At 33.7% G+C, this 24,375-nt stretch overlaps 1 protein-coding gene across 2 annotated transcripts; it reads right to left on the reverse strand.

Annotated features, from left to right (window-relative positions):
* Positions 1-4,649: 4,649 nt before the first annotated feature.
* On the reverse strand, positions 4,650-24,116 carry LOC143249846 (venom allergen 5-like). 2 transcript variants are annotated; one of them, XM_076500392.1, is made up of 8 exons: positions 23,891-24,116; positions 14,234-14,388; positions 12,231-12,352; positions 11,350-11,431; positions 9,023-9,207; positions 7,592-7,692; positions 7,365-7,462; positions 4,650-5,813 (listed from the first exon to the last, which is right to left on the reverse strand). In XM_076500392.1, the coding sequence occupies exons 2-8, from the start codon at positions 14,385-14,387 to the stop codon at positions 5,653-5,655; spliced, it is 903 nt and encodes a 300-aa protein (XP_076356507.1). In that variant the 5' UTR covers position 14,388; positions 23,891-24,116; the 3' UTR covers positions 4,650-5,652. The 2 variants fall into 2 exon arrangements, with proteins under 2 accessions (XP_076356507.1, XP_076356506.1); XM_076500391.1 differs by lacking the exon at positions 23,891-24,116 and adding an exon at positions 15,740-15,902.
* Positions 24,117-24,375: the final 259 nt, after the last annotated feature.

Here is a 24,375-nt window from a genome sequence, read left to right on the forward strand (position 1 = left end):
ACAGCAGTATAAGGTTTTGTAGTTTGTTGTATCTTGTAATTTATTGTTGTTTGTTTGTTGCTGGTCTTGGTGTGTGCGTACAAAAAGATATTAATTCTATAAACAACTTAAAACAAGACAACAACATCAAAATTTTAAAAGCAGATAAAGGCAATGCTATGGTTATAATGAACACAAATAAATACATTCAAAAAATGAACATCTTATCAGATACAAACAAATTTAAACTACTAAACACAAATCCAACAAAAACATATGAAAACCAATTAAACAAAATACTACTACAAACGAAAAAAGCCAACACAATCTCTGAAAACATATTCTTACCTACGAAAGACCAACTAATGCACACCACAACTATACGGCACCCACAAACCCAATTGTCCACTACGACCCATAATGTTGACCTATGAATCATTTAACTACAACCTTGTTAAACACATAACGTGGACATTTTCTAAATATGTAACATCAGCTGGCTCCTTTTTCAAAGACACTTTCAACTTTAAATACATTCTTAATCAACTAAATCATAAAGCTTTAATGGCCAGTTTTGATGCAATCTCTGTCTTTTCAGAAGTTCCAACAACTAAAGTCTGCAAGACAGCTTTATAACTTATTATTCAAGATGATACACATCCCCAGTAACCAATTAGCAACTACCACCAAAATTAACTTCATGTTCAATAACCAAAACTACCTACAAATAGCCACTTGCTACTATATTTTGTAAACCCTTGAATAGCGGGCAGGTACCAAAATGTTGAAAGTTAGCTAATGTCACTCCTATTTTCAAGACAGGTAATAAAATTATAGTAATTATAGGCCTATTAGTTTTACATCAGTTCTGGGAAGGGTTTTGAAAAGATTGACAAAAGATACTTTGCAAAGCCATTTAACAAAATTTAAAATTTTATTGAATAGTTAACATGGTTTCACTAAGAGAAAAAATATTGTGTTACAAATATTTTGAAACGATCACTACTTATATAGATCTATATAAAGTTGTAACTTTAGTATTTTTGTATCTTCAGAAAGCCTTTGAAAAGTTGCCACATAAAAATTTTGTAAAAATTATTCAATAGGTGTGGGGATGAGTTAGCTAATTGAAGAATAACTGGATGCAAGAAAGCACAAAGTTGTAATAAATGGAGTTCAGTCAGACAGGATTTATGTCACAGGGGGGGTACCTCAGGGCTCAGTCTTAGGATCTTTATACTTTACATTAATTACATAGATGAAGGATAATCAATAAATTACTTAAACTTGCTGATGGTATTAAGGTATTTATTGTTTCTAACTGAGAAGAGGATGCTACTGATTTACAAAAGGATTTAGATCAGTTAGTGAATTAGGCAAAGAAATAGCAGATGGATTTTAATTTTAATAAATGCAAGATAATTCGTATGGATTATCATAATTTAAATTATAATTATAATTTGGATGGGAATAACCGTAACAGTCTCATGAGAGAAAGGAATCTTCGTGTAATTGTTGACAAGTCTTAAGCCATCAAAGCAGTGTGCTGTTGCTTGTGGAAGGGCAAATACGATTTTGGGTTGTATCTATAGAAATATTGAATGCCAGTCGAAAGAGGTTATAATTTCACTGTATAGGTTATTGCTTAGACCACATTCGGAGTGTTGTGTTCAGTCTTGGACTTCTTATCTTAGGAAGGACGTTAAGTTGTTGGAAAAAAGCCGGAGTAAATTCACTAGAATTGTCCCGAGGATGGAGGGGTTTTAATAGGAGGAGAGATTAAGATCTCTAAAATTATTTTTGTTTGTTTGTTGGAAACACGAAGAATTAGACGGAACCTGATGAAGGTATTTAAGATTGTAAAGATAATTGATAGTGTTGATGTGTCATTTTTTTTCATATTGAACGGGAGAATAGCAGAAGTAAGTGGGACAAATAAATTCTGTGAAGGTAGGAGTTATCATTAGTTAGTACAGTTCTATTTTTCTAACAGGATTGTTGGCCTATGGATGTTGTTGGTACAGTACATTTAAAGCTGGCTCTAAAATCTGTAGTATTTTATTAATGTTTTCAGTTTAGTTTAGAGGATGGGACAGCTGTGGTAGAGCAATAGGTCCCTAAACATTGTTATATTTGTTTTACTGAAAACGACATTTATGATTATTTATTTTTTAAACCAGTCTCTAGCTTGGTATAATGAAATCAAATAATAACTAATTTTTATGTTTAGAATTAAGCACAAAGCTACACAATGGGCGACCTGTGCTCTGTCGTCTACGGACATCGAAACCCGGTTTTTAGCAGTCTGAGTCCACAAACATGCCGCTGTGCTACTAGGGTGTAACTAATAGCTTAACCCATGTTAATATTTTTAAATGTCTAGGCATATAATTCAATCCGATTACACACGAAAAGTATTAAGAAAGCAGATATGCTAATAAACTCTAACTTCTGCCATCAATCAACTTTCCAGTGTTCTTTTTAGAAAATCACGTGGTTCCAGCTTAACTTTTTTTATATATGCTTGTAGTCCAACATTCTAGTTCCATTGTTCTGCGTTAAAAACAGCAAAACGTATACCAGATTTCTTATATATGGATATTTTCTTTAAATTATTTATTCTTTATACACATTGGCTGTCTCTACTCTTTAAAGTAAAGTTTATGGAATTTATTCAAATGCAGAAGCGTAAAACCTTTAGAGTTAAATGACTGAAACATTGTCATAAGCTATATTTCTAATGCTTTAATTTTGTTGTTAACTAGGGTGAGCAGCAAGTGGTAATGATGACGTTAAATTAGGCCTACAAAGTTCTAAAGACTTAATTGACGCCAGCTTTTCCAGTAAGATCAATGGTACAGTATAAATACTCGGTCAACGAACTGTCGATAAAAGAATTAAAGGATAGTCAAGGAGATAAAGAGGTGTTTCTATCTGATAAAGTGAATCAATTAATGTCTTTTTTTTTTCGTGCGTATTTTTCAGTAAAATATTTGAATATGAGTTACCTATCGCGCACTTTGTACCAGTAAGTTTACTTTTACATTATCATTGTCATTCAGCATGATTTATAAATGTAGTATACAAGTTTGTAAAACGAAAAAAAAAAAAAAAATAATTAATTTCTTATCGTTTACATGAATTGGATTTTGAATTATTTTTACTAGACGATTTAAAAGAACCCCCTAACGAAAGAAAAATATTACACCAATATTCGTACATATTTTACTGTATTATGTTTATTAATCCTGTTATTTAAATACTACAATATTTTAATAAAATTGTATCACCTGTTATTTACATATTTTAATGAAACTGTTATTTACATAATGTGTTCCACTGCAACAGGATTTTTTTTATCATCTTACGTTCCTAGTCTCAATTTTTAAAAACATAAGAAATAAGTGGTTTGGATACATATTAATCCCCTGAAAATGTTATTTCTTGTTTATTAGAAATTCTCGCAATTTTACTTTCAATAAATTTCAAAGTCTGACACGAACTAAAACAGTATTTATTAAATTAAAACGAATTTAAACACATGCACATAAAAATTAAATATACAAACACTTAATACAATTCGAAGTAAATAGTAACGTAAATGTTTTAAAGACAAAATTTTTGAAGAATATACTAGAAGTATTTCAAATCAAGTTATTGACGTCATTTTAATGACTGTTAAAAAAAATAAAAAATTGTTAAAGACAAATTCAAAGTGTGGACTATACTATTTTTCAAACTTAAAGGTGAATTTAAGATGTGATGAATCGAACCCCTGATTTTAACGTTGTAAATCCGCAGACTTACCGCCGTACCAGCGGGGAACGTCTACATAAGGAAGCGACAAAAACTGAAGACTTATTTTAACATTAGGAGAGCCCATAGATCACGCTTTTTTAATAAGTTCAAATTACAAGAGGCTTCAGCTTATTTCTAACAGTAGTGGGTAAATATTATTTGTATAAAGTATCCTAAGGTATGTCTGAAAAACTAAAAGGTTTAAACTAGTCACTAAGCAGATACATTGGGTTGAGATTTTAATAAATTATATTTCTGGAAAATGACTATTTGTTTGAAGTCTTCACACAGAGCTAAAAAAATGGACTATCAACGCATAACAGTCTCTAATTTGAACTGTTAGGTAAAGATAAGGTAGTTAATGAACAGCACCCACCGCCAATTACTGGCCTGCTTTAGCTGGACGAATTATGAGACTGGGCCGCCATTTTTCTAATGCACTAAAGTACAGAGTGCATTGTTGCGGCAACAGGATACGAACCATATATTCTCGGATTAATCTTAGGCTCCTTCTAACTTCTCACATATTACAACGAAACAGTGCGTTATTGTTATTAGTTATATGTGCATATAGAATATTTAGGAGCCTGTTTGGCCAATTCAGTATATATATATATAATCACAATGAATAATTTATTTATTAGGCAAAAATATAACAAAAAGTACGAAGGTAAGGAAACAAAGAAGATGTTTATTACGGGGGAACAAGGATTCTTTCATTGGTAATCTAAGTAAATTAAATCTGATATAATTAGGGTAATAAATATACAGAGGTAAAGTTACAAAAATCAAATTAGAACATCATTAAGTTGTATGAATATTGTGTGTTGTTTCACACTCAACAACAGAATAAAGAATTATAATGTTTTATGCAGTAATCAAATATCCCGTGTTGTAATTTCGCTGACACATCTTTGTATTAAACAATTTCTCCCCTGTCTCAACGACACACATTTTTCATAATTTTTGTTATTTGTATTTAGCTCTATATATATGTTACTGTAATGATATTTATTCTATTTTCTATACCCCACTTTTCGTTTGTGATATTCGTAACTCTGTAATGTATATGAAGAACGAGAAAATGAATAAAACATGTCGTATGAAGCATATCTTACAACGAACACATAGCCTGGTATGGCCAGGTGGTTAAGGCGTAACCTCGTAAACATACTCGCCCTTTCAGTTGTGGGGGCGTTATAATATGATGGTCAATCCCACTATCCATTGGTAAAAGAGTAGCCTAAGAGTTGGCGGTTGGTGGTGATGACTAGCTGCCTTCCCTTTAGTCTTATACTAGTCTCAGCTGTGGGGGCGTTATAATGTACAGTCAATCCCACTATTCGTTGGTAAAAGAGTAGTCCAAGAGTTGGCGGTGGGTAGTGATGACTAGCTGCCTTCACCCTGATCTTTCAGCCACCGTTAATTAGGGACGGCTAGCGCAGATATCCCTTGGGTAGCTTTGCGCGAAATTCAAAAACAAACAAAGAATACTTTATCAGTCAGGAGGAAAAGGTCAAAGAGAACCTGACCCTCCACGGTACGAACATACAATACCCAAACACCGAGAGAGAGATCAGTCACATACGCAGAATGTTGATTTAAAAAGGACTCAAAATATATGTATATAAAATGTTAATATAGCATAAACTCAATAAATAAACACGCATCACATCACAGAATTGTACTTTATACTATTTATAAATACAATTAGCAAATAATAATAATAATAAAATAATTTTCAATTGTTAACAAATGTTGATTTTTTCTAAGAAATAACGAAATTTAAAAATATATAATATTTTTAAAATTATATATAAAAAAATTAAACAATATTTCACACCGAAGTAAATTACCACAAAAATAAAATATTTCTCAGTTGGCTTTTCGTGACCGTTCATACCTGGGGCTGCGAAAAGAAACAGATGACGAATGGTCATTTGAGTAGACGTTCGTCAAGTGAGGATTCGTCGCCATCTCGTGCATCATTGCCATGACCATCATAATCATAGCGTGTATATTATCTTCGTCCTCTTCTGCTTAACAAAGTACAAGACTTAGACCTTGAACCTTTTAATATTACATTAATTAGGTCTTAAATAAACGTTAAAATACAGAGGGTTAACCACATTTTATCAAAATATTGCAGCGTTATATCGTAACAGGTGCGACTCAAGCTGCCACAACGAATTTCCAGTTATTATGTATGCGTTGCTATCATGTATAGATCAGCCATACCTTTTACCATGAAAGTTTTTTGTTGCTGTTGTTGTTCACATACCTCATATACATAAGACAGAAAAGGCCTATTTGAACACGTCTTATACCGAAACAAAGCTTTCATCTAAAATGTGGAATTATGGTTAGAAATGAAAAGTCTTGCCATTCTCCCTCCCACACCCACAAAAAGAAAACACACTGTGATGTAGCTGATCATATCTCCTGATACCATTAGCCAAAAAATAAACAATAATCTAATGTTGGTAAAAGCTCACAAGGCTCATCTTGGAAATCAGTGGCTGTTTTCGTTAGAAAGGGGTAGCGAATAAACAGGAATTACAAGAGTCCCATTTAATCACATACCTTCCAAGTTCCCCCAGTGCACAATTCCATGCATCTGGTCTGCTTAATCGTGTTTTTGGGAAACGGCCTTCACGTGCATGATTGATAGAATGTTTGCCAAGATGTGAGGTCTAAAGACTGCCTACGCCGTTTTTTCACGGAAGCTTGTTAGAATGAAAATTGCGGAGTGGGGCAGTTGTATGTAATCATAGCCACCAGACTGAGCACGACAGATGAAGGCTATTCCAAGAGCAGTGCGAGAGCTAAAAACCTTGTCATTCCTGTTTCTTCACGTAAAATACATGTTTCGATTATTCAAATTTTAAAATATTTTTAATTCGTCATTAAAATATATGTTAAAATTTTAGTTTAATTAGTTTATGATCGTTCAGTGGTGATTAAGTAAATAAATTTTAATAATTATATCTAATTTGTATATAATTTGCACATTACTTTGAATACGCATAACAATACGTTTGTGATGCATCGAGTCTAGATACATAATTCGTTCCAATCGTTACATTAACATCCGGGGCATTTTCTTAAAAAAACAACTCAAACTGAGTTATTTTCGACAGTATTAACAAAGTCTTATATTCAGAACGTAATGTGTGTGTTTTCGTTTTTAGCAAAGCCACATCGGACTATCTGCTTAGCCCACCGAGGGAAATCGAACCCCTCATTGTAGCGTTGTAAATCCGTAGACTTATAGCTGTACTAGCGGGATCAGAACGTAATGGTATTAACCTGCCATATTTTTCATATGCAGGGAATATAGCATCAATTGCTTATAAACGCACATACTATGAAAATAGATCTGGTCAAAAGTTAAAGAAAAAAAAACTGACCTATAAGAAGGTCAAGCAGACCTAAAATGCGAATTGCACGTTTATTTAAATTGTACGCCCTTATACTTTTGAATATTGCTAATATCCCCATTGAATCAAACATGCAATTATACAATCGTGAATATCGCTAGTTCTCTATTATCATTATTCAATTTTAAAAAAAATAGTTTTACTTACCGCATAAGCCATAGTACTTGACAGACGGCCGAAGGCCATGGGTGCTGCAAAATGGTTTGTGCGTGGATTGATACATAGTTCCACTAATAACATTTCCGCTGGAAGGGAAAAAAAATGACCAATTTATATAAAAGAAAATAACGGGAACCAGAAATTTCAGATCTTTAAAACATCGGTCTGATGTCTATGTATATCTGATGAAAATTAAATTCTGTGTCTTAACTTACCCAGGTCCATAGTTGCATACATATATTTTTGAGAAGCCTCTCATACGATCAAAGTGGTACGTGTAACCGCATCCAACCTTGTAAGTGTCACCCCAAACGACCTACAAACGAAATTTAAAAAGGAAATTATTTCGCCATAATAAATGAAACACTTTAACAAAAGTAGCGATTTTATAAGCAGAAGTAATTGATTAACAAAAAAAAAAAGATTTTTTCTCAACTTTCATGTAAAGCCACACAAGAATAGACAGTTAACAAAAGCTATCACCAATTCTTGGGCTACTCTTAACATTGTATCGACTTTAATAGTGGGACTCAGCTGTAACTCTAAAAGAACACTCCCTACCCCAAAATGCGGAGCGTGTTTTGACATTAGTGAGACCACAATCCATAAAACCTATGACTCACAATCTGAGCAACGTAACTGCAAGGCCTCGTCTAAAGAAAAGAAGTGTGTTTTTCTTTTAGTAAAGCCACATTGGGCTATCTCCTGAGTCCACCGAGGAGAATCTAACCCATGATTTTGGCGTTGTAAATCCGGAGACTTACCGCTAACTAGCGGGGACAAAAAAAAAAACGTTTTCAAGTACATGTTATCAAAAGTGTCTTCACGTATGAACATAATTCACTGACAAGTAAGGAAACTCGAAAATAAGAAATTTAGCAAATTATGAAGCAATTCTTCAATACAGCGTGTGGTTGCTTAAAGTAGAGAAAGTATTTATGCTCGATGGCCCGGTTAAGGCGTGCGACTCGTAATCTGAGGGTCGCTGGTTCGCATCCCCGTCACACCAAACATTCTCGCCTTTACAGCCGTGGGGGCGTTATAATGTGACGGTCAATCCCACTATTCGTTGGTAAAAGAGTAGTCCAAGAGTTGGCGGTGGGTGGTAATGACTAGCTGCCTTCCCTCTAGTCTTACACTGCTAACTTAGGAATGGCTAGCGCAGATAGCCCTCGAGTAGCTTTGGGCGAAATTCAAAAACAAACAATTTATGCTTGAAATCCTTACACATAACATTACTAACTAATAAATGTAAATATTTAATATGTATATTTAAGAACGGCTGGTATGGGTGGAGAAAGCACTAGCAGAGAAGCGAACAACGTTTCGACCTTCTTCGGTCATCCTGAACCTGACAATGACCGAACAAAGTCGAAACGTTGTTTGCTCCTCTACCATCCGTTTTTTAAATATATAATTTTCTCTGTAAGTGGGTGTTCTCGTCATCACGGATATTTTGTATGTGTTTTGTATTGCGATGTAACTGGTTTATTTAACGGATAATTTATGTTATTTAAAAGTTGTGCCTTTACCTAAAATTTCGTGATCCAAATTTACTCATAACAATGTGCCAGATTAATTTCATTTGCTGAATGATTCACTAAGGCTTATATTTTAAACAAAACTACAATGAAAATATAGATAACCTGAGAAAAGTGGCCAGCACTATATTTGAACTTGAATGGATAAAGATGATTATGGTTAAAACCAACTCGTTTGTATTCGTCATACCAAGCTTTAACCTGAGTCTCCCAGTCCGGTTCGTCTCTGAGATTATCTTCCTTGTTGAAAGTCCATGCGATAGCTACATTTTGGCCTACTGGAAATCTTTCTAAAAGTATTAATCAGAAAATTGTTGCTTGTAACTTCAGTCATTATGTATTGAATATAGATTATCCACCTTTTACGCGAAACCTCAAAATAAATTTAAGCGAAACAATTTCTTAGGATGCTCTGTAAACACTATATTCAAAATAAACAGAAAAATTTTGTGCCCATTTCTTACAAACGTATCTTACATCAGGAAAGAAGTTTTTGCATGAACTGGCTAAAGCAATTCACATTGGTGTCGCTACAACCATATTAATGTTGTGTATAGTGTGTGTGTATTTTCTTATACCAAAGCCACATCGGGCTATCTGCTGAGCCCACCGAGGGGAATCGAACCGTTGATTTTAGCGTTGTAAATTTGTAGACTTATCGCTGTACTAGCAGAGGATAATATTAATGTTAATCGATATAAAGTTTTTGTTACATCACGATTAGCGTTATTTTATAGGCTAATATAATATTTTAAAGAACCGAAAGCTGAGGAAGAATCTAACTTGGAAGGTGACGAGATGAAATATTTTCTTTGGACAAGTCCAAAACTGATTTCATAGTTTTGTAAAAATTTAGGCCTACACAAACATATATTGATCAATGTTTAGCTGAAAAAAATGTTAATTGAGCTTCATTGTCTTTCCAACGTTCACTAAGTTAAGGCGGTATTCGTAATCTTAACTTCACAACAGAAGTTTACTTTTCTCTTTGGTAAATTTTAAAAATTGTTTCACAAGTGAAAAAAAATGTGCTGACTCGGAGATTTTAGCATTCAAGAAATGAGCACTTTGGAATTTATAAATTAAATTCATAAATGATGTTTTAAATAACGGTAGGTGTACACGTTAAGTCCTACTTACAAACAATACCTGCAACGTTCAGGCAAAGGTAGGTCATATAAACATTATACCGTCCGTTGTAAGCCTATGTTTTAATTTAATTGTTAACAGAGAGGCATACGACGTTAAAGTCCAAAATATTGTAAAAGTAGTCTTAAATACTTAGAGTATTATAAAAGACGTCATAAACGTAGTTTCCACAAATATCTATAAGAGAAACAACTTATATAAATTCCATTGAACCAGTCAAGTTTTGTTTTTAGTGATGGAATACTAGTGGAATATTTTGCGTTAGCTCATCAATCAACTAGCCACGAATTTCTGCCGATAAAGTTTATTCTTACATTTGTTGTAATATAACAAGCGAGGTATTTCTATTTGAACGTCATTTGTAACTTTAGGCCTTCAAACTAAATCTGTGTACAAGTGATATTGATAGTAGCCAACATTAAGGAAGAAATAAGCTAATTCGTTATTATAAAACTGGCTGAACGTGAAGTTACTTTCTGCAACTAATTTAAAAGAACGCACCATCGGTTACAATGAAAAACATTACCACACTATAATAAATGCTATAAAATATCAATTGTCACGATGAATTGTTAGTTTAGATATATTTTGATACGCTCTCTGTTAATTCTCTATATTAAATAAATCGCTATGTTTTATCTATTGTGGTTTTAAATTTTGAAATTTCTTACCATTTCATTAAACATCTTGAAATAATTGGAAATTGGCGAAGAACATAAAACTGGAGTAAAAAAATCAATATTGAGTCTGCGACAAATAAGCGAGGCCTGAGACACTTATCACTTGAAATTACTTTGATATTTTTTATCATACATGCTGATTAAAAAATGTTTGTACTTTTCAAAAAATAAACAGTGGGACTGTTTGATATGTATTAGCTATCAACGTATAATCAGTATAATTTTAATCGCAATCTACTGCCTCGTATAAAACAGAAGGGTCATATATATTTATATATATATAGAGAGAGAGAGAAAATGACATTTTTCAATAATAAAACTATTTTTGGTGTTTACTTTAAATATGCTCTATCGAAGTAGCCTGAAATAATAAACTTCTATGGAATAAGTCAAGAATTAACATATCAATTTAAAATTGATAATACCAATTTAGGTTTGATAAAATGGGCAGAAATGTTTAATACAATAGTTCATAATATTAAAAGTAGGCTTAAATATCATAATTACGAACAATGAAATGATTTTTCGGTTTGTTTTACACTATATTTAAAACCAGTTATAATTCGAATATCTATATTTATAACCATGGCAAACGTCACCTACCTACGTTTCTGTTTTGATCATGTCCATCCATGCACTGGTCTGCCCATCGTTGGGCTATTTCAGACAATTCTTCGTCCCAGCTCTAAAATTAGAAAGCATTGAAACTTCAAATGCTAAAATGTAACGTAATTTAGTTTAATAAAATAAAATACATGAAAATATGGAATAGTCAACCAAATAAGCTTATTAAATATAGGTTACATTCAAGGCCTTACATCTGTTGTTAATATATCGTTTAACGAATGCATTAAGCTACCTGAATTTCAATGAAAAAAAAATACTTTCAGACCTTTACTATTCCTTTCAAAATAGTAAAACCCCATGGTCAAAATAGTTTTGGTAGCTTCAATGAACTGGTCTTAGTAATTTGAGAGGGCAAACATATGTTTGGGACCTCTAATATAAAAAATTAAAAAAGTTTACATTTCAGAAGTAAAGAGAAAAGCATGGGATATCTGGAGCTATACAACATAAATATATATATAATATCTGCAGTACTCGGTCAGTGTTCTACAACACATATTACATTCACCTAATGTTGCTCATTCCCTTTCTGTTTAACATAGTCTTACTCCATTAAGTTTGTATAAAGTTCCATGTTCAAATGTGTCAAACACTAATTTATTAAAAATAAATCAAAAGATAAAACTACACTCGCGATAAGCAGTGGGCAAACCATGGATTCGTCGTTAAAGAATATATTTCTAAAAGTCACAGAAACGTTATTTTCCTATGTAATTTTTCCATTTTTATTTAATATATCAGATATTCAGCATGTAGCCTTTACAGATGTTGAACCTCAGGAAGCAAGTAAAGAAAACTCCAAAATAATATTTTACATTAATATATATATATATTATAGTTCAAATTTTTACGCTTACCAGTTGACGCATGTTACTAGCTGCTGGCAAACCATGTTCCTGTCCCCTAGCGACTGCTGCCCGAAGCTTATTGTGAATATGAACAATGCTCTGTTTGTGTTCCACAGATAACCCTCCACTTCCTTCAAAAGGGGAGAAAAACATATATGTATGTTAAATATATCATTCAGGAAGCTAAATATGAGTCAAAGTTTAAATTCACATCGACAAAAGCTTAAAAAATTTTGACTTCAGCATTTTGTTTTATTATAATCGTTAAAAAATTAAGTTAGGGTTAATTAACATATTTACCTTGTACGAGCTTTCGATTAAACAGACGTTTAGCAAACAAATGCCTAGCCTTAAAATCATTAGGTTAATCTGTGATGGCTACTGCCAATAGTCAATAATGTATAATCTTATTCAGTTTTAAATATATCTGACTTTCTAAAATAGTTTAAACTGATATTCAAAGGAATGACATATAGTCTTATTGTATGAAAACCATCGAACTTACTAATAGTTTTTACACACAAAGTGTTTTGTTGTTTTTCTTTAAATTTTGCACAAAGCTACACGAGGGTTATCTGAGTTAGCCTTCCTTAATGTAGTAGTGTAAGACTAGAGGAAAAGCAACTAGTCATCACCACCCACCGTCAACTCTTGGTCTACTATTTTACCAATGAATAGTTGGATTGATCGTACATTATAACGCCCCAACGGCTGAAAGGGCAAGCATGCTTAATGTAACGGAGATGTAAACCCGCAACCCTCAGATTACGAGTCGAGCATCCGAACCTCATGCTGGGCTTTTACGCTAATTTTCCTGGATTCGTGATGATGAGAAACCCACTTTAAATAATTTTTTGATCTTCCGGAAGTTGACATATAATTCTATTCGACGAAAATCATACGATTGTTGAAAGATTCGTTAAATTATTTACAGTTTTTCATTCAAAGTTATTTTGTTTATAATCTAATATAGGTTTCTGTATTTTTGTTATACAGCTGTTTCGTGTAATAATATCTTTATAACTGTTTTTTAAAGATTATTTTCCTTCTTAAAATTTATAATTACGCTACTGTTTTACTGTTTTAACTCTTTAAACTGAAAAAACTAAGTCACATTTCAACCCCTCAGCTCAGTAACGTGAACGATACTATCACAGAATATTGTCATGAAGTTAAGAAACGGTAGCTTTTTTAATGTTATAAAGTCATAATTAGTGGTAAACTTTTGTTGGTACTCACCGAAACTCAGTGATAACTCTTTTTAATATTCCAATGATAGTACCATTTGCTTTTCGGAAACCACTAATGAATTTCATTCCTTTTTACTATTTCGTGGGAGTTGAATATGAATGGTACATGAAAGGATACCTTTAACCCACAGAAAACTGGGTACTCCACACATCAGGAGATCAGAACCTCACAAAGGTGAGTGCCTGTACTTCTTAAAAATTTCATCACTAATAAAACATCAGGCCCGTCATGGCCAGGTGATTAAGGCACTCGACTCGTAATCCGAGTGTTGCGGGTTCGAATCCTCGTCGCACCAAATATGCTCGCCCTTTCAGCCGTGGGGAGGTTATAATGTAATGGTCAATTCGTTGGTAAAAGAGTAGACCAAAAGTTGACGGTGGGTGGTGATGACTAGCTGCCTTCCCTCTAATCGTACACTACTAAATTAGGGACAGCTAACGCAGATATCCCTCGTGTAGCTTTGCGTGAAATTCAAACAATGAAACGTTAAAATGGAGACCAACGATACAGTTATACTGACAAAAAACAAAAGTAGAACGTGAGCTCAGATTCTGTATGAATGTTTTGCTTCTAAAGGTTTTAATAAAAGAATAAAAAGGAATGTAAAATTATTTTGAACGTGAGCTCAGATTTGGAATAATTCAGTATTAAGATTGCAGCTAAGAATAAAAATCTGAGATCGTGAACTTCGATTCCATACATTTGTTTGCCCTCTTAAACCTATAATAAGACAATGTAAAGATTGTGGTTAATACACTTACGAAGAAGCTTCTTTCCTGGACATGCCATCGGCCTATAGATACACATAGTGTGAGAAGAACCCATGAATGGACAGGCCTGGACAACAAACATCGCATGAGCTACTATCATTACCAGTGATAAAGATTCGATAAATATTGATGTACGAGGCTTCATTCTGTTGGAGAAAATAAAATATGTTTAAAAACAAATTTGAAAACATAAAAAATGTCAAATATGTATTTTTATATGTTTCTAATACGTCGTATGACAAGGTACATGTTTTTATTTTGTGTGTATATCTATACGGGTAAACGAAAATGTATTTACAAAATTTCCATTTAACAGTTTCTTAATGTTAACTTTGATCAAAACAAGCTACCTATTTATATCAGAAGTAAAAAATGAATCCAGCAATGAATATACTAAATTAAAACTAGCACGGCTTGGCCAGGTAGTTAAGGCGTTCGACTAGTAATCTGAGGGTCGCGAGTTCAAATTCCCATCGCACCAAACATGCTCGCTCTTTCGGCCGGGAGGAGTTATAATGTGACGGTTAATCCCACTATTCATTGGTAAAAGAGTAGCCCAAGAGTTGGCGGTAGGTGGTGATGACTAGCTGCCTTCCCTCTAGTCTTACACTGCTGAATTAGGGACGGCTAGCGCAGATAGTCCTCGTGAAGCTTCGCGCGAGATTAAAAAAAAACAAATTAACTAACTAAATTAAATATACTGTTCCTATGGTTTTACTTATAATGGTTAGAATTCATTTTTATCAGTTGTGTACCCTCGTTGTTAATGTTAATGTTGGGTGTGATCTCAACAATACCTCACGAGGTGTGGACATCTTAGAATGTTCAAGTTAATCCAAATCCATATACTGAACTATAAACAGTCTAAACTTCATTACTGTATAGAACTGTGAGAGGAACCTCACTGGATGTTTAATTGAGAAATAAAGAAATTACAATTTGAGCATTTTTTTTTTCTGTTTGCAACAAGACGAGGCCCGGCATGGCCAGGTGGGTTAAGGCGTTCGACTTTTAATCTGAGGGTCGCGGGTTCGAATCCCAGTCGCACCAAACATATTCACCCTTTCAGCCGTGGGGGCGTTATAATATTATGGTCAATCCCAATATTCGTTGGTGAAAGAGTAGCCCAAGAGTTGGCGGTGGATGGTGATGAGTAGGTGCCTTTCCTCTAGTCTTACACTGCTAAATTAGGGACGGCTAGCGCAGATAGCCCTCGTGCAGCTATGGGCGAAATTCCAAAACAAACAAACAAGAAGACGTTTTTACTTTATATGGGCTATGTTTGCATCTTCGTTTAAAGCAACAGCATTTTAAAAGCCACAAATTACTGGGATTAAAAATATGCCAATATCACCACATTTGTCGAGCTGACACTATATCATTCTTAATGGTTCCTGAATTCATACTGCCAAAGAGTAAATCTTTAAAAATCGGCACTGAGGTCAATCTAATACCGGAGTAATATCTCACCAATCTAATAGCGGAGTAATATCTCACCTCGTAAGTAGCAGTGGCTTCTCGGAAAAATCGAGTCAGGCTTACTGCGGGAAGTCTTCAAAACAATATAGAATATTCCTCTGCGTATTTCTTGTTGCGCCGGTGTTTTTAAAGTCCAGCAGGGGGCGGGTACTAACAGACGAACAAATCTAGCTGTGGAAACATTTTTCAAACTAGATGTATCGTTCTATCAAGGAAAGCACGTCTTGCAATCTCACGTGATGATAATTTAAAATTTCATTTGGCCTTACACTTCCAATAACACCCCTTTTCACACAACGAAACGCAATTAGTTTTACGTAACTAGGTTATAATGTTATCTATTCTCTTGTCTGGGAAACGTGCGCCCCATATTTGGACACTAGAATGACCCATCATTTGAACGTCAAGAACGTCATCAGATTCTAAACTGCCATTCACTGTTCTATGTAGATTACAAACGTCGCTTCTTCCCATTCAATTGCTTTTTATTTATAATATTAATTTAGTATTACTGAAACTTTGGAATTAGAGAAACGTTACCATGAAAAGAAACTTGAAATTAATAGGCTTCTAGGACAGCGAATAATACTATTTACAACCAAGGCAAAATCCTCTACGTACTGTATTTGAATATGCCATCTTACATACTGAAAACTAATGTTTATACATTCGCAATGTCCAGAGTTGCTAAACTCTATAAAATGAAATAAATGTTGTTGGATATAAAACTATAGGTTCAGCATGGCCAGGTGGGTTAAGGCGTGCGTCCCCTAATCTGAGGGTCGCAGGTTCGCATCCCCGTTGCACCAAACATGCTCGCACTTTCAGCCGTAGGGGCGTTACAAAGGTACGGTCGATCCCACTATTTGCTAGTAAAAGAGTAGCCCAAGAACTGGCGGTGGGTGGTGATGATTAGCTGCCTTCCCTCTAGTCTTACACTGCTGAATTAGGGACGGCTAGCGCAGATAGCCCTCGAGTGGCTTTGCGCGAAAAAAAATAAAACTATAACTTAGACATATTATGATGAAAATTAAAATATCTGTATTCTTCGTACTTGAAGTTGACTCGATATAAAACCACATATAATCTATACGAACTTCAACGCTTAATGTTTGCATATTTCTGGAAATAAGCCACGAGCATTTGTGACACATATCAAACTATAAGGTATAAATCATGACCCCATTGGTGTTATACTTCCAAAGCATGATTAAGTAGTTGGCATAGCGCACTGTGGAATGTGAGGCACGGTTTGGTTTGGTTTGAATTTCGCGCAAAAACTACACGAGGGCTATCTGTGTTAGCCGTCCCTAACTTAGCAGGGTAAGATTGGCGGGAAGGCAGCCAGTCATCATCACCCACCACCAACTCTTGAGCTACTATTTTATCAACGAACAGTGGGATTCACCGTATATTATAACGCCCATACGGCTGAAAGGGCGAGCATGATTGGTATGACTGGGATTCGAACCGCGACTCTCGGATTACAATTCAAGTGCCTTAACCACCTGGCGAAGATAGCTTTGCGCGAAATTCAAAACCAAAGAAACCAAATATATGGACAAGTCTGCATCTTACACCAAAGGCGTTTTTTTTTTAAAGAACTCAGTAAAGGGATCTAAATGTTGCCTTAACTAAATTAAATTTTGTGCTCGCGAAGTTCAGCGCTTAAGAAGTAATGAAACTTAGTGTGAAGTTTACCACTTAAGCAGTAATGAAACTTAGTGTGAAGTTTACCATTTAAGAAGTAATGAAACTTAGTGTGAAGTTTACCACTTAAGAAGTAATGAAACTTAGTGTGAAGTTTACCATTTAAGAAGTAATGAAACTTAGTGTAAAGTTTACCACTTAAGAAGTAATGAAACTTAGTGTGAAGTTTACCACTTAAGAAGCAATGAAACTTAGTGTATAGTTTACCACTTAAAAAGTAATGAAACTTAGTGTATAGTTTACCACTTAAGAAGTAATGAAACTTAGTGTGAAGTTTACCACTTAAGAAGTAATGAAACTTAGTGTAAAGTTTACCACTTAAGAAGTAATGAAACTTAGTGTAAAGTTTACCACTTAAGAATTAATGAAACTTAGTGTGAAGTTTACCACTTAAGAAGTAATGAAACTTAGTGTGAAGTTTACCACTTAAGAAGTAATGAAACTTAGTGTGAAGTTTACCACTTAAGAAGTAATGAAACTTAGTGTAAAGTTTACCACTTAAGAAGCAATGAAACTTAGTGTATAGTTTACCACTTAAAAAGTAATGAAACTTAGTGTATAGTTTACCACTTAAGAAGTAATGAAACTTAGTGTAAAGTTTACCACTTAAGACGTAATGAAACTTAGTGTGAAGTTTACCACTTAAGAAGTAATGAAACTTAGTGTATAGTTTACCACTTAAGAAGTAATGAAACTTAGTGTGAAGTTTACCACTTAAGAAGTAATGAAACTTAGTGTGAAGTTTACCACTTAAGAAGTAATGAAACTTAGTGTAAAGTTTACCACTTTAGAAGTAATGAAACTTAGTGTGAAGTTTACCACTTAAGAAGTAATGAAACTTAGTGTAAAGTTTACCACTTAAGAAGTAATGAAACTTAGTGTGAAGTTTACCACTTAAGAAGGAATGAAACTTAATGTGAAGTTTACCACTTAAGAATTAATGAAACTTAGTGTGAAGTTTACCACTTAAGAAGTAATGAAACTTAGTGTAAAGTTTACCACTTAAGAATTAATGAAACTTAGTGTGAAGTTTACCACTTAAGAAGTAATGAAACTTAGTGTGAAGTTTACCACTTAAGAAGTAATGAAACTTAGTGTAAAGTTTACCACTTAAGAAGTAATGAAATTTATGGTGAAGTTTACCACTTAAGAAGTAATGAAACTTAGTGTGAAGTTTACCACTTAAGTAATGAAACCTAGTGTGAAGTTTACCACTTAAGAAGTAATGAAACTTAGTGTGAAGTTTACCACTTAAGAAGTAATGAAACTTAGTGTGAAGTTTACCACTTAAGAAGTAATGAAACTTAGTGTGAAGTTTACCACTTAAGAAGTAATGAAACTTAGTGTAAAGTTTACCACTTAAGAAGTAATGAAATTTATGGTGAAGTTTACCACTTAAGAAGGTATGAAACTTAGTGTGAAGTTTACCACTTAAGAAGTAATGAAACTTAGTGTAAAGTTTACCACTTTAGAAGCAATGAAACTTAGTGTATAGTTTACCACTTAAAAAGTAATGAAACTTAGTGTATAGTTTACCACTTAAAAAGTAATGAAACTTAGTGTATAGTTTACCACTTAAGAAGTAATGAAACTTAGTGTAAAGTTTACCACTTAAGACGTAATGAAACTTAGTGTGAAGTTTACCACTTAAGAAGTAATGAAACTTAGTGTATAGTTTACCACTTAAGAAGTAATGAAACTTAGTGTGAAGTTTACCACTTAAGAAGTAATGAAACTTAGTGTGAAGTTTACCACTTAAGAAGTAATGAAACTTAGTGTAAAGTTTACCACTTTAGAAGTAATGAAACTTAGTGTGAAGTTTACCACTTAAGAAGTAATGAAACTTAGTGTAAAGTTTACCACTTAAGAAGTAATGAAACTTAGTGTGAAGTTTACCACTTAAGAAGGAATGAAACTTAATGTGAAGTTTACCACTTAAGAATTAATGAAACTTAGTGTGAAGTTTACCACTTAAGAAGTAATGAAACTTAGTGTAAAGTTTACCACTTAAGAATTAATGAAACTTAGTGTGAAGTTTACCACTTAAGAAGTAATGAAACTTAGTGTGAAGTTTACCACTTAAGAAGTAATGAAACTTAGTGTAAAGTTTACCACTTAAGAAGTAATGAAATTTATGGTGAAGTTTACCACTTAAGAAGTAATGAAACTTAGTGTGAAGTTTACCACTTAAGAAGTAATGAAACCTAGTGTGAAGTTTACCACTTAAGAAGTAATGAAACTTAGTGTGAAGTTTACCACTTAAGAAGTAATGAAACTTAGTGTGAAGTTTACCACTTAAGAAGTAATGAAACTTAGTGTGAAGTTTACCACTTAAGAAGTAATGAAACTTAGTGTAAAGTTTACCACTTAAGAAGTAATGAAATTTATGGTGAAGTTTACCACTTAAGAAGGTATGAAACTTAGTGTGAAGTTTACCACTTAAGAAGTAATGAAACTTAGTGTGAAGTTTACCACTTAAGAAGTAATGAAACTTAGTGTAAAGTTTACCACTTAAGAAGTAATGAAATTTATGGTGAAGTTTACCACTTAAGAAGTAATGAAACTTAGTGTGAAGTTTACCACTTAAGAAGTAATGAAACTTAGTGTGAAGTTTACCACTTAAGAAGTAATGAAACTTAGTGTGAAGTTTACCACTTAAGAAGTAATGAAACCTAGTGTGAAGTTTACCACTTAAGAAGTAATGAAACTTAGTGTGAAGTTTACCACTTAAGAAGTAATGAAACTTAGTGTGAAGTTTACCACTTAAGAAGTAATGAAACTTAGTGTATAATTTACCACTTAAGAAGTAATGAAACTTAGTGTGAAGTTTACCACTTAAGAAGTAATGAAACTTAGTGTGAAGTTTACCACTTAAGAAGTAATGAAACTTAGTGTAAAGTTTACCACTTAAGAAGTAATGAAACTTAGTGTATAGTTTACCACTTAAGAAGTAATGAAACTTAGTGTAAAGTTTACCACTTAAGAAGTAATGAAACTTAGTGTATAGTTTACCACTTAAGAAGTGATGAAACTTAGTGTATAGTTTACCAATTAATAATAATAAAACAACAAAGTAAGTTTTGATTCCTTGCAGTGATATTATTTGTCTCCCTGTTTGAAAAACTTTTATAAACATCGGTGTAGATTTATTATATATTCACTTCAGTACACTTTCATAACAAAACAAATTTTTAAGCCTCTTTAACTGTCACAGCGATAGCACTTGTGTTTTGTACATTTATAATATAGTTTAAATGAGAAGCATAATTTAACTGGTATACAATGTTAACTGAAGCTCACACAAAACAATAGCCTGGCATGGCCAGGTGGTTAGGGCGTAACTTTAGGGTCGTGAGTTCAAATCCCCGTCATATTAAACATGTTCACCTTTCCAGCTGTTTGGAGTTATAATGTTACGATCAATACAACTATTATTTGGCACAAAAGTATCCCAAGAATTGGCGGTGGGTGGTGATGACTAGCTGCTTTCCTTCTAGTTTTACACTGCTATATTGGGGACAGCTAGCCGAGATAGCCTTCTTATAGCTTTGCGCGAATTTCAACAAACAAACAAGACAAAACAATAAGCAGTACGAAAATCATTTTGAGATTTCGAAAGGAAATGTTAAGTTTATCCAACATGCTGCTCCACAATGTCTTCGGGAACACCCACAGTTAACCCAAAGAAACGATATGGCGAGTGTATCTGATATTTTATTCTGAATTCTCGTGATCTGTTTCATGTTTTTTATTACTTTAAAAACAGGTTGGTGTTTGTTTTTCTCTCTATTCGTTCGTATACTTGTCGAGTCAATGACAAAACACCATTTTACCCAGTCCCAAAACTAATATTGAATACAATCGTTTCGCACTTGGGTAAATTTTTTTTAAAAAAATGCTCGAAGCATCGTTCGTACTCTTCTGTACACGGGTCTGCTCAGTCTAATCAAATAATAATAATGGCAGCGGATCGTACTCCAGTATCATCAACCTTAAACGATTTTCATTTTCAGCCAGCTTTTATATGATCTAAAATTTATATTTTAAATAACATGAAACAAACCAATTAACCTATAAGAACGTGCAAAAAACGACAGAACTTTCGAAACTCTTAATTCACAAGCCAGTAAAAGTTAACATGCTGTGAGGGTAAGACGGTGTCAATAATATTAGATCTAAAGTGGTTTCTTTCTTCTGATTCTGCGCAAAGCTTCAAATTTTGCTCTATTCAAATATGGAAACGAATCCTGAATCTTTACGTTGTAATTCCGTAACTATGTCTCTGACCCAAAGGGCAGACGAAACCTAAAACAAAATTTTAACTTTAATTAAGTATATACTTCTAATTAATTTCGTTATTTGTATCAGTAAATAAACCTGAAAAGAGACTTTAATAAACAAGCCTTTTGTATAAATTACAAAATAGTGATGTTACGTCAAAACATATATTTAATAAGATTATTACATTTTCTGCTACATAGTTTATAATTTAGTTTTATGAATCAACCAATACAACAAACACACTTCTGCTTAATTATAGCAGAAAGCGTTTGAAGGTTATGTAGCCTATTCAAAATTTAAAACAGTTTTGCACGTTTTAAATTACATATTTCATTTAAACTGAAAGTACCCAAATTTTTAATTACTGATTGCAAGTCTTCATAAAATCAATACCTCATGGACAAATATGAACGTTATAGAGAACTATATGCTTGAAATAGAAATAAAACTCTTGTTATTAAGTCATTAAAAACCAAGGAAATTGCAGTTATACCTAAAATACGCAAAAATAAGTACACAACGTTTCCTTCGAATTTTCCTTGCAGGTGTGTAACTACATATGTACTAAATGTACTTCTGCAGATTTCCGAAACAGTAAATAAAACTAAAATTATGAGTAACAAATAGTTTTCCTAAATTCTTGCTTTTGAATTCATATGCCAGGCTGTGTTATAGCCTACAGAATGCATAATCCTTCTCGTGATTCATGTCATGAGCACGTTTCACTGACATCACGACATTATAAACTGCATCGTTAACAGCCCCTTACTTGTCATAATTTTAATGTGTACTGATTGACTTACAGATAACACACTAATGTATAACGGTGCGAGTGGTTAAAACAGGTGTTCCTTCCGTATGGCCTTCGGCTCTCTTTGTGGAAAATTACTAATATTCGTAATGTATATATATATGTACAAACATTACCTAAATGTTTTGACATTTAAAGAAAGAGAGAAAAGGTAAAAGTAACTTCTATGATTATGTTTTAAAACAGCTTTCTAGAAAAGGGAAAAAACTACAAAGGCGTCGAACATAAAATAAAAACAAAAACTAAGGTATAAACCACAATGTGGGATGGATAAAATGTACCCTAGTAAGAGATGCACCTGCAGGTGTACAATCATCACAACAGGATGGATGTGTCGTCCATTATATTTAACCTCGATATAAACGTAAAAAACTGATTAAATATCACATTTATCTGAAAAACTGCATTCGCCTCAAACTGTATCATTAACATTGTTTATATATATGTGTGTGCGTACGGTAGATAGGTAAGTGGACATCAATGTATAAAATCTTAAAGGTGTTGTACCTTTTGTTGCACCTACATCTGTCGATTCCACTGAAATCCGAAAGATGGCTGTAATAACTTATAGCACGTACACTATTTTTTTTTTTTTTAATTTCGCGCAAAACTACATGAGAGCTATCTGCGCTAGCCGTCCCTAATTTAGCAGTGTAAGACTAGAGGGAAGGCAGCTAGTCATCACCTCCCACCGCCAACTCTTGGGTTACTCTTTTACCAACGAATAGTGGGATTGACCGCAAAAATTATAACGCCCCTACGGCTGAAAGGGCGAGCATGTTTGGTGTAATGGGTAATCGGACCCGCGACCCTTAGATTGCGAGTCGAACACCTTAATCCACCTGGCCATGCCGGGTTCTTCGTACACCTATTTAGTTTCGGTAAGAGGCCTGGTATGGCCAGGTGGTTAAGGTACTCGACTCGTAATCCAAGAGTCGCGGGTTCGAATCCCCGTCACATCAATCATTATCGTCTTTTGAACTGTGGGGGCGTTATATGTGACGATCAATCCCACTATTCGTTGATAAAAGATTAGCTCAAGATTTGGCAGTAAAGGGTGATGACTAGTTGCCTTCCCTCTAGTCTTACACTGCTAAATTAGGGACGGCTAGCGCAGATAAGCCTCGTGTAGCTTTGCACGAATATTTAAAACGAAGCATATTTTTGGTAAGTGTTTTTGGTTCATAATTTACACATGTATTTAAATGTGTATACATGTGTGTGTGTGTACATTTGTAACAGTTTATTATCTCAGCTTATTCTTTATGTTAAATTTGTATTACTTTTATAGTTTTAATTTATCTATTAGCTGTACTTGAACTAGATCTGACATTTTGTAGGAGCATATGAACAAAATTCTCGCTCACCTGTTGTAATTGGTGTTGTGTACATACGATATAAATAGCTCTGTCAAATCCTTTTCTTCTCGTAAAATTTTTAGAAAGAACCATTGAAGTAATGCAGTTTTTTCATTGGATACTGATGGTGAAAGACCAAACTGGCGCTGATGGCAGGGTTACGACACAGCTGTAGAGGATAAATACGTGTTAATGTTTCACCTTTTCTCCTGTTGCTCGTGCATGTAATCTGATTCAGTTGATGGGTAGGTCTGTTTTATGTATATAGGTCTGCATGTATTCGTGGGCTGAACTCTGCGCCCGGGTGGAAACATCTGTTTATGCTGTTCGCATTTTAGGAATTTGTTTTGAAAACCAACGAGTGCTTAACGAAACTTGGAAAAGATCACGATGTGACAATTTGGAAGAATGAAGTTTTTGTTTGTTTGTCTGTTTTTCTATCTAAAATACTTTCATATTATTTGCGCGAATTTGCATAACTCAGCAGTTGAAAT

The sequence above is a fragment of the Tachypleus tridentatus genome, chromosome 4 (genome assembly GCF_004210375.1).
Source record: "Tachypleus tridentatus isolate NWPU-2018 chromosome 4, ASM421037v1, whole genome shotgun sequence".
NCBI lineage: Eukaryota > Metazoa > Arthropoda > Merostomata > Xiphosura > Limulidae > Tachypleus > Tachypleus tridentatus.